We start from the raw sequence: 14,104 nt of genomic DNA, 5'->3' as shown, positions 1-14,104 counted from the left end.
GGTGGGAAAAAATTTACAGCCTTACCTCAACTATGCACAAAAGTAAATATCAGTTGGAGTAAAGTATATACTTCAAAAAGGAAACTGTAGAAGCATTAGAAGAAAATAGGAGAATTTGTATCATCTTTGAATTCTAATCAAGACAAGTCTTAAAGCCATAAAAGGAAAATTGAAAAATAAGAGCTCAATCTTTTTTTTTTTTTTACGATTTTATTTATTTATTCATGAGAGACAGAGAGAGAGAGACGCAGAGACACAGACAGAGGGAGAAGCAGGCTCCATGCAGGGAGCTTAACTCAATCCCGGGACCCCAGGATCATGACCTGAGCTGAAGGTGGCACTAAATCGCTAAGCCACCCAGGCTGCCTGAAAAATAAGAGCTCAAAAATAGTTAAAACCACTTTAAGACAAAATGTCACATAAAGACAAAAGAAAATGGAGGGACTGGTAGAACATTTTTGCAATATACTGTAGAGATTACTGTCCATAATTTTTAAAACATTCACACAAATCATTAAAGAAAGAAAACCCAAGGGATATGAAAAAAAGCTCTTACTGGAAGAATATATAAAATGGTCATTTTATTCAACTTCATGAGTAATCAAGGAAGCACAAATTAAAACATGCTTTCAAATTGGGAAAGATTAACAACATTGTGATATGAAGTTGTGGGGAAATGGAAATTCTCCTACACTGCTACCTATTTTGGAGAAAAACTTGGCACCATCTATCAAAATTGTGTTTGTATACATCTTTTAAGTGTTGTTAATGTGTCAGACAGCAATAGGTTAAAAACAACTATTTTGATCCCTGGAAGTCAGGTGCAGCCATAACGCACACCTAAAATGCAGGAGTGCTCTTGGACTCAGGCAGGGGACAAAAGCTGGAATGATTTTGAAGACAGTATTAGTGAAATCATGACCTGCCTTGAAAAGACTGTTAGTAGAAGGATATAGACCTGAGGAGGCTCGGTTACACTAAGGAGAGCGAGAAAACTCTTGCTGGAGCCTGGAGATGATGTGATCCTCGTCACCCTGGCAGGAAGCCAGCAACGCACTGGCCTACAGGAAGATGTGCCTACTAATGAAGATTTCCAGCTAGAGTATTCAAGGTGCCTCCAAGCTTCATCTTTCTGCTGTACTAAAATGTAAAAGGAACAAGATAAAGGAAAGGAAGGACTGGTAAACATCTCGCTGCCAAGACTTAATCGTTTTTTATAATTTTCAAATTTTCAGGGGCATTTGGGTGGCTCAGTGGGTTAAGCATCTGCCTTTGGCTCAGGTCATGACCTCAGGGTACTGGGATCCAGCCCTGCATTGGGCTTCCTGCTCAGCTGAGAGTCTGCTTCTCCCTCTCCCTCTGCCCCTCCCTCTATTCATGCTCTCTCTCATATACATATATCATATATATATATACATATAAATATATATATATATAAAGATTTTATTTATTTATTTATTTATTTATTTATTTATTTATTTATTTATTTATTTATTGTAGATAGAGGCAGAGACATAGGCAGAGGGAGAAGGAGCCTCCCCGCAAGGAGAGCCCGATGTGGGACTCCATCCTGGATTCTGGGACCACGCCCTGAGCCGAAGGCAGACGCTCAACGGCTGAGCCACCCAGGCGTACCGGTCATCTAAATATTTTAAGGGATGCCTGACATCTAAATATTTTAAAGGTATGTTTCAATAAGACAATAGGGTTTCCAAGGATGCCATTCTCAGCAGAAGCCCAAAGTAGAGAAGTGCGTACCTTAAAGAAATTGGTGGGCATAACTTTTGTGTAATGGCATGAGCCTTAGTCAGATTCACAGGGAATCAATGGTTTTTAACAGAAATACATCAGCAGAAATGCCTCCAGTCTGAACTGAGAAATAGGGGCAGTGCCAGGAGAAAAGACATCCTTGGACTCCGAAGTTCCACAGGTGGAGAGGGCTAGTCGGTTGCAAATATGTACTACCGTGAACAAGAAACTGTGACTCAGAAGGTAGAACCCAAAGCCAGAGAGTGGAGTCAAGAGTCCTGGAGAATTATTTCCAGGCTTCGAATCCTAATCAAGGAACCTCCAAAATTTGCCTGGCTGGTTTTGGGAATTGCTATAGACCCCTTGGTGCTTCTCATTTTCCCTCTTTTGAATAGAACTGTCCATACTGGTTATCCCAGGTCTTTTGCACCATAGTATTTTACAAGTGTACTTGTCTCAGATTATTTATTTATTCAAGAGAGTTCTGTAGTTCAAGGTTCAAGAGAAACTGTACTAAAGGATTTTAAGGATACATTTAGGAGACTCATCCATACTTAGAACTAACTTAGATGCCAGCATTCTGGATTTCAAGCTAATGTTCTAAAAGGATGAGACATTGGGGTTTCTTGGGAAGAAGGGAATATATTTTATATGTGGAAGGAATAGAAGTAATTTGTGGTCAGGGAGTAGACTCCTCCCTTCAAAAAGTGTAGCCTAAGTTCTCTCCCCATGGATGTGACTGTCGTTAGCAACACACCTCTGTGAGCGTGAATATTGCAGAAGTGTCACCTACAAGACGAAGCCATGGAAAGGTGTCGTAGCTTCCTCTTTGCTCTTGTTCTCTTTTGGATCACTTGGTCTGGGGGAGGCCAGCAGCACAATAAACCCATGGAGAGACTCACGTGGCAAGTAACTGAGGCCTTCAGCCAACAGCCAGCAAGTAACTTGGGTCTCTTGCCGACGACCGTGTCAGCCAGCTTAGACTCACATCTTCGGCATTAGCCACGCCTTTAGAAAAATGTCTTCGGATGATTGCAATCTCATGAGAGACTGAGCCAGAATCACGCAGCAAAACTCCTGATTTCCTGATTCACAGAAATGGTGAGATATTTATCATCTTATCATTTGTAGCTGTTTTTTTTTTTTTAAGATTTTATTTATTTATTCATGAGAGACACAGATAGAGAGAGGCAGAGACACAAGCAGAGGGAGAAGCAGGCTCCATGCAGAGAGCCCGACGTGTGACTCAATCCCGGGTCTCCAGGATCACACCCTGGGCTGAAGGCGGCACTAAACCGCTGAGCCACTCGGGCTGCCCTATTTGTTGCTGTCTTAAGCTATGTTTTGCAGTAATTTGTTGCAGCAAGAGACAGCTAATACACAAGGTAAAGTTGTCATTAAGGATATGGTAATTGCAACAATATGAATTGGAGATTGAATCTTGGATAAATTATACTGTTAGCCTTCAATTAACAGTAAAAAGTGGCAGTGAAGGTGGATACTGCAAATTAAATTTATATTAATTATAAAAAAGGGAAAAATAGTGTGCCACTGATGCTTGGTCTTATGGAAGACGTATATTTTAAGCACGCCCCATAAAGTTTCTTTGAAGTCTTTTCTTACAGCTCTTTGCCAAAATTTTGAAAATCCTTACTGTAGTAGATATGCAGTTTGGGCCTGTCTAGCATCCCTTTCTCTTTCTTCTGGTAACAGACCACCCTGTTAAAAAACAAAATTCAACTGAGTAAATTTTAAGATCTAATTGGCTTTATTCAGTGATTCATGAATCAGACAGCATTCCCATCCAGCAAGTAGAAGGGAGCTCTGCTGAGCTAAATAAGACAAATGTTTTTAAAAGCAAGAGAGGGCATTTAAAAAAAAAAAAAAGGAAAGCATTTATTAGCAAGGAATACATTGGTTAGGCAGGGTTGCCCTCCTTAGGAGTGTATGGGGTATATCAGTTAAGTTTCCTAATGTTGACTGGGAAAGCCCATGGTGACTGGTTAAAGGTTATATTCCTGGGGGGTCGAAATCATATTTAGGTTAGGTATTAAGTCTTGGTTTACTGACTCAGGGCTTTAACGTAAGTGATGCCGTTTTGGGACTGGTGTTCTTTTGTTTTGTTTTTCAGATTATTTATCTATTCAGGAGAGGCAGAGGGAGGAGCAAGCTCCCAGCTGGGAAGCCGATGCAGGACTCGATTCCAGGCCCCAGGAATCATGACCTGAGCCGAAGGCAGATGCTCAACCGCTCAGGCACCCAAGTGTCCCTGTAGTTTTCTTTTTAATTTGGGGAATATCAGCATCCTCCATTCCATGTGGGTCATGTGACTTCACTCAGTCCGCCTTAGGGGTGGGTGTGAAATTGAGCTTTTCAACTGGGATCCTTTATCAGGAATGATAGGGATGAGTGGGGGACCTAAGCTTCCTGGACAGGTTGTTCCTGCTACCCATGAAAAGGGCTATCACGAGGCCTGTCTGACAATGAAGCCAACAGGGAGAAAGACTGAGTTGAAAAATAGAGGCATATATGGAGAGGAGAGAGAAAGGGGGGGAGAGGGGACATCTGATCCTCACGGGGTCTGGTGACATTGTTTCTGCTTGCTTCTAGGTCTACTATTTTATCTCCAAATATTTAGAGGGGCCTGCCACAATAAGTATTTAAGTTGTTCTTAGGAATTCATTATAAACGAAATCTTTCTTTCTTCCTTTTTTTTTTTTGGAGGACGGGCGTTTCCACGCTCGGTCAGATGGTGAGGGCTGAGTCATTGCAGCACACTTCCTAGTTGTAGAGCTAGTTTGCGTCCTTAAACTTTGCTCTATTAAATTGTCTTTGAACCAGACTTATTTAACAGTCTAATAAGGCCAATAAAGTATTCGACATGTTTTTGTTCTTTTTTGTAATTGTCCTGTTTTTAGTTTTCTTGAAAATAGTCTGGCAATAATATTAATCCTTGGTTAAAACCTATTGCCTCTTTATATCAACTGCCTAATTACCTGGGTCCCTGGTGTCCTTCAAGCGCTTCAGGCGTCCTCGGCCAACAGCCTCTTTTAACCTGCCCCCTGTTGCGAACTCTGCCCGGGGCGGGGGGCGGGGGTCCGCCGGGAGGCTTCAGTTCGGGCTGAGCTGCGGTGGGAGGACCGTCTACGCGGCGGAGCCACCGACCCCCCTGTGTGGGCGCACCCCCCCCCCGCCCCAGGCCGGCTGGGGCGGAGGCGGGGCCGGGGCATCGGGGGCGGGGCCGGAGCTTGGGCCAGGGGCGGGGCCTGGGCGGGGCTTGAACCGGGGGCGGGGCCCGAGGCCGGCTGTGGCGAGGCGGAGCTTGGACCGGGGGCGGGGCTTGGACCAGGCGGCGGGGCTTGGATCAGGGGGCGGGACAGGGGCGGTGGCGGCGGGGCCTGGGCCTGGGCCTGGCGGGGGCGGGGCCTGGGCCGGGGGCGGGCCCCGAGCTCGGCTGGGGGCGGGGCCTGGGCGGAGAGGGCGGGGGCGGGGGCGGAGCTGGGAGCAGGAGCAGGGCCGGGGCGGTGGCGGCGCCGGGGCCTGGGCCTGGCGGGGGCGGGGCCTGGGGCGGGAGCAGGGGCGGGGGCGGGCCCAGCAGCCCCGGGGCGGGCCCGGGCGGGGCGCGCGCTGTCAGCTGACCCCTCCGCCCTGGCGCCGGCGCTTCCTCCCCGGGCTGGGGCTGGAGGTCTGGTCCCGGGCTGCGCGCACCTGCGCCGACCGACCGACGGACGGACCGAGCGAGCGCGCGCAGCAGGGCGGCCATGGGGCCCCGCGGGCTGGGGCTGCTGGCGCTGCTGGCGCTGCTGGCGGCGCTGTCCCCTCGCTCCGCCGCCGCGTCGGGCCCGGCGCTGTGGCCTCTGCCGCTGTCGGTGCGGACGACCCCGCGCGCCCTGCACGTGTCCCGCGAGAACTTCTCCGTCTCCCACGACCCCGCGTCCAGCGCCGGCCCGTCGTGCGCCCTCCTGCAGGAAGCCTTCCGGCGGTGAGCGCTCCGGGGCTGGGCCGGGGCGGGGGGTGGGGGGGCTCGGAGGGGCCTCCTGGGCGCCGGGGGCTCGGGGGCCGCCGGAGGAGGTCTGGGGAGAGCCGCGCCCCCGGGACTCCGCGCTCGGCTGGGCCCCGCACCCCGAAATCCCTCCAAGGAACCATCGGTCTCCGTGTGGCGCCCTGGCCGGGCTCGGGCCCCCGCCCCGCGGCCCCCCGCGCAGCCGCGTCGCCCCCCGCAGCCCGGACCCCGCGGAGGCCCCCGGGCTCCCCGAGCTGCCCTTGCTCCCCCAGGTTGCGCCTCCTTCCAGTGCGCACTGCGGCGTGGTTTTCCCTGCAGGACAGAAGGCAGCTGGTGGGGAAAGAAAAAAGCGAAACCAGAGGAACCTGCTGGCCCAGATAGGCCTGGAACGTGAGGTCGGGGTGCAGAGACCCTGCATGGCTTATTTCTCGCCTTCACTTTTGCACTGGACACGGCCACCTTAGACACGTGCTTCAATGAGCCTTTGGGACTGAATCTGCTAAACCCCATCCAGTGGCCAGACTCGGGGTGAAGTAGTAAACCCAAGCTGGCTGGTTGCCTCGGGATACTGAGAAGGAGAAAGGTCGTCTGGAAGGAAGATCGTGGCTAGGAATTTTTTTTTTTTTTTTTAAGGAAATCTTTTTAAGAGGCAAACAGGGTGAACACACTTGTGTTGGGACTCGGTCTGTAAAATTGTATTTTCCTTCTATGCCATACCGTCCGTTAAACAAGGATCAGGAATATGCTTAAAACGACGAGGAGTGTGGCAAGAAGGTGTGGGAGACAAGTTGATGGTGTGATGCCGGAGGCTCGAGTCAGCTGTGAGATGGTTTAAAAACAAGGCTTGGCATTTTGAGGCAGCGCGGGTGATTAGCTGAAATTTGGCTAATTCGTGCCTGGTGTGTGAGGCAGCTGTTGCTAATCACACCCTACATTGTTAGGAAGCAGGTTATAAAGCATCAGCCGGGACGCCTAGGACCTGAAGGTATTCAGACGAGCATTCCAGGAACTCAGAGGGGTCAGTATGGGTGTGGACTGCAGGGATGACAGGGATGTCCCAAGGCACTAGGTGCTGGGGAGCACGCAGTTAAGGCCCTAGGTAGGTCAGAGGCTCCTGTCTTCGAAGGGCCCAGCCTACATCACAGACCCTGCTTTCAAATACTATGCATTTTGCAAGCAGAGAGTTTGCTCTGGTGCGTGATCGCTTCCTCAACTTGTAGAGCAGGATCCATCACTCATACATCTTTTTTTTTTTTTTTTTTTTACAATGAATAGCTCCATTCCCTCAGCTCCTGAAAGGCAAAATTAACCCCTGGACACCACTGCTTTAGAACCCTTTGAGTTTTCGGTTAGAAGTTTTAATACCCAGGACAAAGGTTTTCCTTATTTGGGACAAGCCAGCACCTAAGTCAGATCTCAGAACTGCTGGCAACTTTAATTTCCTTGTTTGTTTGTTTGTTTTTTAATGTGCTTCACTGTGGTAAAATATATAGACGATAAAGTTTACCTTCTTAGCCATTTCTGAGTTTATAATTAGTGATCTATTTTTTTTCTTTCAAGATTTTATTCATTTGACAGAGTGTGTGTGCACACCTAGCAGGTGGAGTGGCAGGAGAGGGAGAAATAGACTCCCTGCTGAGCAGAGAGTCCAACGTGGGTCTCCGTCCCAGACCCCTGGGACCACGACCCGAGCCCAAGGTGGATGCTTAACTGAGCCACCCAGGCACCCCAGCAGTTCAGTGATCTTAATTTTCTGTCTGGTACCCACATACCAGAGAAAGGGGAAATTAAAACAACATTTAAAAGTATCAGAAGACCAAATAAAGCTTCAAAGTAATTCTTTAAATAACATTTTAAATAGATTTTGATAAGCCAGAGAGGTTGTGTATGCTACTTATGTGTAAGAACATCTTGTGTGTTTCCAGAAAAGTAAGGAGAAGTAGGAAAGTTCCAATGAGTTTGGAAGCGTATGGAAGTTAACCAGCGAGAGTGGAAAGGATGAAGGGGCTGAGAGCCCTTCCCGTGGGAAAACTTTGGCAGATTCAGGAGAAAATTAAGATCGCTGAATTGTTGGGGTGCTTGGGTAAATTTTTAAGGCCCTGTTGAGAATTCTGTGGGCTGATGACCTCTTGGAGGGGGGAGTGGTGGTTATATATTAGCTTTTTGGGGAAGATAACAGGAACTGTGACTGAATCAAGCTTAAGCAAGAAGAGCTTTTATCTCATACTTGAGGAAGTCCAGAATCAGAGAGGGTTTTAGTTGACTCAGTGGCTCAGCAGTATCGTTAGGAAATCCATGCTCCTGCCATCTCTGCCATTTTTAGTGTGGCTGCCACCAGTCCAGGTGTCACGTACTGAAGAGTGGGGCTCTTGTGGCTCACTTGGTGTGGGAAACCTCTGCCCCCAGCACCCCTGATGGCCCACCTCCTGCTGGTGATCATTGGCTTGGGTACCCAAGAGGGTTGGGATTGCCATTACTGGTTCTTAACAGCAACTTCATATGAGGCACTCGGAAGTGTGGGCGTAACTTCTCAAGTTCCTGTGCCTGTATCCCACTCTCAGAGATTCCGAGACTGTCTGGACAGCCCTATTTTCAGAAAACTCCCCCAGAAAATCCAATGTGCAGTTGGAGTGAGAGCCTGTCGTTGGACCAGGTCTGGGTAGCAGGGATTGGAGGGGTCAGCTGCAGGGTCCACGGCCACATATGCATCGAAAATGTGACTACAGTGCTTTAAAAATTTGTTTGAATTTATTTCTCACACAGATACCATGGCTATATTTTTAATTTGGACAAGTCACAGCGTGGCTCTGCTAAACGTAACAGTGCGGTGGAGTTAAAGCAACTTCTCGTCTCCGTTGTCCTTGACTCGGAGTGTGATCTTTACCCCAACGTCACTTCAGATGAGTCCTGTGAGTACCTGTGCAGCGCAAGTGCAGCGTGTTGGGAGCTGCTCATTCCGGCCTTACGTGCCCCAAATAGGTTCCGTGGCATGAACTATTCTGAGTTCTTGGTCAATGAGTTAAGAAGTTTTAGTTTTAAAATTATCATTAAAGTTTGATGATAAAAGTAATACCTAACTCATTGTAGAAAATCTTTAAGTGCAGTAAGTGAAGAGGAGGAAAGAAATCGTTCATAACCCCAGTGCTTGTTAATTACCATCGCCTTGGCTGTGTTGTTTCTGTAGATACGTTTAAATATTATATGTAGATTTAAGTATAAACCTATAAAAGGGACACGAGAATGGGGTAATTCTGCTCATGTGGCTTTTGTATTCTGCTCTTTGGCCTAATGTCATAAACATGTATTAAATATTTTTCTGTGACATCATTTTTAGTGCAATGACTTAATTGGCTAATCCCTTATTTTTGGACATCTAGTAATTTTTTTTTATTTTGAAGATAAATCTATGCTTATATCCGTGATCTCTATTTATAATCTAATTTGATACAAAGATAATGCAGAACGGGGAGTGGGGCGGGGCTATTTCATTTTACAATACAGTCAACATTTACCTATAGGATCCTTTTGTTGCCTAAGACGTTCGGGCCTTTCCCAAATTGTGCAGGAAGGAAATAATTGGGTGGGCCTTTTTCCTGGGCCTCCTGACTAGGAAGAATATGGAACTACAGCAAGGAGGCAAGGGAAGCCACGCGAGGCCGTAGGTGCTAGATCAGTACGCACAGAGCAGACTGTGGGCAGGGCGGAAAGATAGGGGGTAAGAGAGGGGCCGCTCCTGTCCTCAGACTGCTTAACAGACAGTTGAGTGTATCTCTTCATCCTTTGCATAGAGATCAGGTTTCTTTCTTTCTTTCTTTCTTTTTTTTTTTAAAGATTTAATTTATTTATTCATGAGACGCAGAGGGAGAAGCAGGCCCCTGTGGGGAGCCCGATGCAGGACTCGATCCTGGGACCCTGGGGTTACGCCCTGGGCCGAAGACAGACGCTCCACCCCTGAGCCCCCCAGTGCCCCGAGATCAGATTTCTTAATACATCTCTGAAGAATAAGTACATTTCTCTTCAATTCTCTAGCTGTTCATAAAGAAACAAGATTTTCTGATATCATGTGACACGTGATTTCAGTTGGCAGCACTCAGACCCTTCACGAATTAGGTTTTGTAATCTGAATTGAGACGGAAGTGGTCATTCACTCCCTAAGGAATCTCTGCTGTTAGCAATACTGATGACCTATCGTAAATTCCAGAAAATGGTAGTGTTTTGAAACTGGAGGGTTATAGCTTGTCATCAATTTGGCTTTGCAAACTTCTTTATTCTGAAAGAGAGGCTTCTTAGGACAGGTTGGTGGGGAATTTTCTCATTGAAGGATAAACTAGTCAAGTTTTTAACTAGTTGATGATAAAATGAACACAGATGCAAATATCAACTGTGGTTCCGGAGTGAGAAAATGTTGAAGGAAGTGACAGGTGCTACAGCATCACGTATTAAAATGAAATTATTATGCCCTGGGACCCAGAAGTGGGCTAGTTTCTGCTGCGGAGAATTAATTACATGTAACGAGGATGTTCAATGCAGCTTGCTTGGGAGTGAAGAGCCCTGAACAAAACTACGTGTTCATCGGTCTGGGGATGGATGACTGGGTAGACTTCGTGAGCTGGTGCTGAGGACTCCTGTGGAACAGTGAGGAATGAAGGTGCAGAGCGAGAGAGCGAGCTTGGAGAGCCTGAGGTGCACAGAGGCCCCATGCAGGAGTTGCTGCCGTTGGTGTGTCCGCACACCGGGCAGTACTGCGGTCGTTGCACGTCCGTGTGTCAGTGCGCAGGGGGAGGTCTGAGAAGTGTCTTCTGATGAAAGTAGAGGGAGGTGAGTGGGCATCTCAGGCCATTTTAGCCTTACCTGTTTTATTTTTAAAGAATCCTGTCTTGATGCTATTTGTGTGTCCGGTCCTAAACACAGAGTAGTTACAGTTACAGCACAGAGTTACAGTAGTTGCAGTAGAGCACAGAGCGGGGTAACTGAGGTCAGGGGTGCCACTCCCACCCCACATCACGGAGGTCGTCGTTGACACCAGTAACTTGGTTTTGAAATAAAACTTGAAATTCTACAGCTTAGGTGTCTGTACGTACAGGACACAGTGTCCTTTTACCTGCTCTGTCTGGGGGTTTTGCATTGAGTTGAATCAGGACCCTTGTTACGATTGGCCGTCAGCTACTGGAAGTGTTTAGCCCAGAGAACACACACGTTAGTGGCTTTTAAGTGACTTGTGGGTGACCGTGTCGCACTATTTCTGAGAGACCCCAAAACCATGTGCATTAAAAACTGTTGTGAAACAGCAGCCAGTGAGTCTGGTGGCCGAGAACTTGATGGAGACGGAGAGGAGGCGGGATTAGGCTGCAGCCGAGGAGCAGGCCTGCTAGCCCGGCTGCGAGTGCCCTCCGCGCCCCTCCCCAGGGAAGGCCGCCTCGTCAGAGGCTGTCACCTGGGAGGTCGCATGCTTCCTGGCCGTCGCTGGAACCCACTTCCGGTAGGCGCTGCCGGGTGCCCTGGGAGCCGAGCCGGAGGGCGAGGGCGGCACCAGCCCGTAGCGGGGCCTTCCCTGCTCTGTGGCCGGTCCCTTCCGGGCCTCCCCGGGGTCTCGGGGATGGCACAGCCCGGCCAAGTGGCATTCAAGGCCCTGAAGCGTTGCCCCCCGTGTTCCCTCCAAGCAGCCGGGAGCAGGAGGAGATGGGCGCGCACTAGTCTGTTGAGGGGCACGAAGCTGAGTGTAGCTCAGGTGAGGTGGCAGGTGTGTCCTGGGGTGGGGAGGGGGACGTGCAGGCTCCACAGGGGTTCGGGGGGGGGTGGCGGCACTTGCACCGTTGATCTGAAACCATAGCACGGGGATCCCCGGGGGGCTCGGCGCCTGCCGTCGGCCCAGGCTATGATCTAGGGTCCCGGGATCGAGTCCTGTGTCGGGCTCCCTGCGCAGAGCCTGCTTCTCCCTCTGCCTGGGTCTCTGCCTCTGTGTCTCATGAATAAATAAAATCTTTAAAAAAAAAAAAAAAACAACAACCAACGAACCATAGCTGAAGTAGGAAGCTCTCTGCTGGGGGTCATGGAGGGAAGCGGGGCTGGGGATTGTTGACCTGCGCCTCTGCTGGCTGGAGGCCGCCTGGGGACAGCGGGGACGGGGCCTCAGGAGCCCACGGGCGTCGCTGGAGAGTACGGGCGGCCGAGGGAGGACCTGCAGCGGGGGGCGGGGATGGTCCAGAGACAGGAGTCTGTGCTTAAATACATCGCTTGTCACTGAGGGATTAACCACCTTCTCCCCCCCATGCAGATAGTTTGGTTGTGAAAGCACCGGTGGCTTTCCTCAAGGCCAACAGAGTGTGGGGAGCATTGCGAGGTAAGTTCTATGTAGTCCAATTGTTGTTTTTCGAGTAAAGATTTGTTTCCATTTGGTGCTTTGGAAAATCAAGCACAGCAGGAGTTTGCTTCCTCGGCCCCTCTGCAGGGGGTGTCGGGTATTCCCAAAATGACTTCCACGGAACAGGGAGAGATCCTTAGGCCTTGCAGGGGACGCGGAGGCGCGTTTGTCCACGAGCGGAGGTCGCTGGCCCCTTGCTTGTGTGTCCACAGGGCTTTCCCGGCCGCTGCGAGTGACCTCGTGTGGGGTGCGGTCTGGCTGGCTGCCTCGCGAGCGCAGTTCCCCCCCCCCCCCCCAAGAAACGGACTTAGTTATTCACAAACAAAAGGCCCGAATGGATTCCTGAACCTGCCAGGGCAGAAGCACAGAAACAGAGAACGTCGTCTGTAAGGCCAGCCTCCACGCAGCGGCCACGGTTCCCGCGGGCGGCCGTGGGAGGGATGCGGGGCCTGAGCTGCTCGGCTCCTCCAGGGGCCTCCTTGGCTTGGTCCTGCTTTTGTTACCGGTTTTCATCGGGACCCGTTGGAGAATTGGGTGATTCTGCTTTGGTTTCTGGGCCAGGAGTCACTTGATCCTGAGAGTCTTGTGAGGGGACTGGGAGAGCCTCGGCCACAAACCCGGGGGGGGGGGGGGTTCGGTCCCCGGGGCTCACAGACGTGAGCGCAGCCCAGGTGCAGGGAACAGAGCCGCTCCCTGAGGGGCTGGAGGCAAAGGGCGGGAAGAAACCCCAGAGGTCCCTTCTGGATTTCAGAGCTGGGTCAGAGTTTGGGTGTTGGCACATTTCCTTCCGCTGTTCAGAAGCTGCTTTCTCTTCCTCTAATTCGAAGAGACTTCCAAGCAGTAGGGCTTTAAAAAAGGAGGAGACTCTTCCTTAATGTGGACGGACCAGGTTCGGGTCCTCGAACACCGGCGGCCTGGGTCTGCTGCGGGCCAGGCACGGCCCTCGGCTGAGGATTCCTGAATTTCTGTTCCTGGGGAGGCGGGCCGGCGGCTCTCTCCTCCCCTCTGGTTGCCTTCAGGGTAACGCTGGGCTTGTAAAAGGAGTTCGAAACTCTTGCCTCCTTCTCTGTTTTTTTGGAAAAGTCTGAGAAGAGCTGGTGTTGCTTCCTTAAATGTCCCGAGGCGCTCGCCCTTGTGGGGGGCGGCTGTGACCAGCGACCTGGCCTCCGGGGCCCAGTGAGCAGCGCTTCCCTCCGGCGTTTTCCCATCTCGGTCCCAGGAGGGCGTCACACCTGTTGCCTTAATCGCTCAGCTGTCTCTCATGGTCTTTCTGTTCCCGCAGTGTCACTTAGGGCTCCTCCCTCCCTCCTGACCCCCAGGCCGCCTCGAGGGGCGACAAGGGTAAAGGCCCGGCTGCTCCCGCGACTCTGGATCTCTGGTTGTGGGCTCCAGGCCCAGGGTGTGGAGATCAATTAAAAATGAAAATCTTTAGGGACAAAAATCATGGAAAAGTCAAGGGCAGTTGGAGGAACTGGCCCATAATGTAGTGTATTAAGGAAACAATCCACTTAAGTGAAAAATGCCCGGGACAGAGTCTGCAGCTGTGAGCAAAACATCGTAGGCGTTTACTTGGGCTCTTATTTATAGCTTCATGGTGGCTTAGGACCGTCTCCCCTCTGTTAACTTTCTGTGACCTCTGAAGTTTTGCTATATTTTATCATAAAAATTCTTTTTTATAATGCCATAAATTTCCTTGGTAAGTGGTGTTTTGTTGTATTAAATCTCTATTCATTTTGTGTTTATCATTCAAACAAAACTCAGTGTGTGGGTACAGTGACGGTAAAGCGTTTTAATGAAACAAAAGCAACAGGGATGTTTTTAAAAAGCTGAGCTTTGATTTTAGAAAATATGTTAGAAGGTGTAGGTCTAACATTATTTTTAGTTTTATTTGCCTTTTCTCATTATGAGTGTATGTTAGTATAATTCAACTTTTATTGACTCAATCTCGTATATAAATTAAGGCAATAAACTATAAATTTTACTCTCCCTAG

General features: G+C 49.6%; 1 protein-coding gene and 1 long non-coding RNA gene across 2 annotated transcripts in view; one reads left to right on the top strand and one right to left on the bottom strand.

The window, feature by feature from the left end:
• Window positions 1-250: 250 nt before the first annotated feature.
• On the bottom strand, window positions 251-4,908 carry LOC129513968 (uncharacterized). The gene is made up of 3 exons (XR_008665332.1): window positions 4,746-4,908; window positions 2,507-2,834; window positions 251-1,140 (listed from the first exon to the last, which is right to left on the bottom strand). It is a non-coding gene; the product is annotated as an uncharacterized LOC129513968 (long non-coding RNA).
• Window positions 4,909-5,387: 479 nt separating this feature from the next.
• HEXB (hexosaminidase subunit beta) overlaps window positions 5,388-14,104 on the top strand; it is a gene marked incomplete at its 5' end in the record, with an annotated part of 28,794 nt that continues 20,077 nt past the window's right edge. Inside the window, 3 exons of the mRNA XM_055332646.1 lie at window positions 5,388-5,731; window positions 8,516-8,661; window positions 12,027-12,092. Of these exons, the coding sequence (XP_055188621.1) occupies window positions 5,388-5,731; window positions 8,516-8,661; window positions 12,027-12,092 (556 nt within the window). The remainder of the gene's footprint in view (window positions 5,732-8,515; window positions 8,662-12,026; window positions 12,093-14,104) is intronic.

Source organism: Nyctereutes procyonoides, unplaced genomic scaffold (genome assembly GCF_905146905.1).
Source record: "Nyctereutes procyonoides isolate TBG_1078 unplaced genomic scaffold, NYPRO_anot_genome, whole genome shotgun sequence".
NCBI lineage: Eukaryota > Metazoa > Chordata > Mammalia > Carnivora > Canidae > Nyctereutes > Nyctereutes procyonoides.
This window is presented reverse-complemented; position numbering and strand designations above follow the sequence as displayed.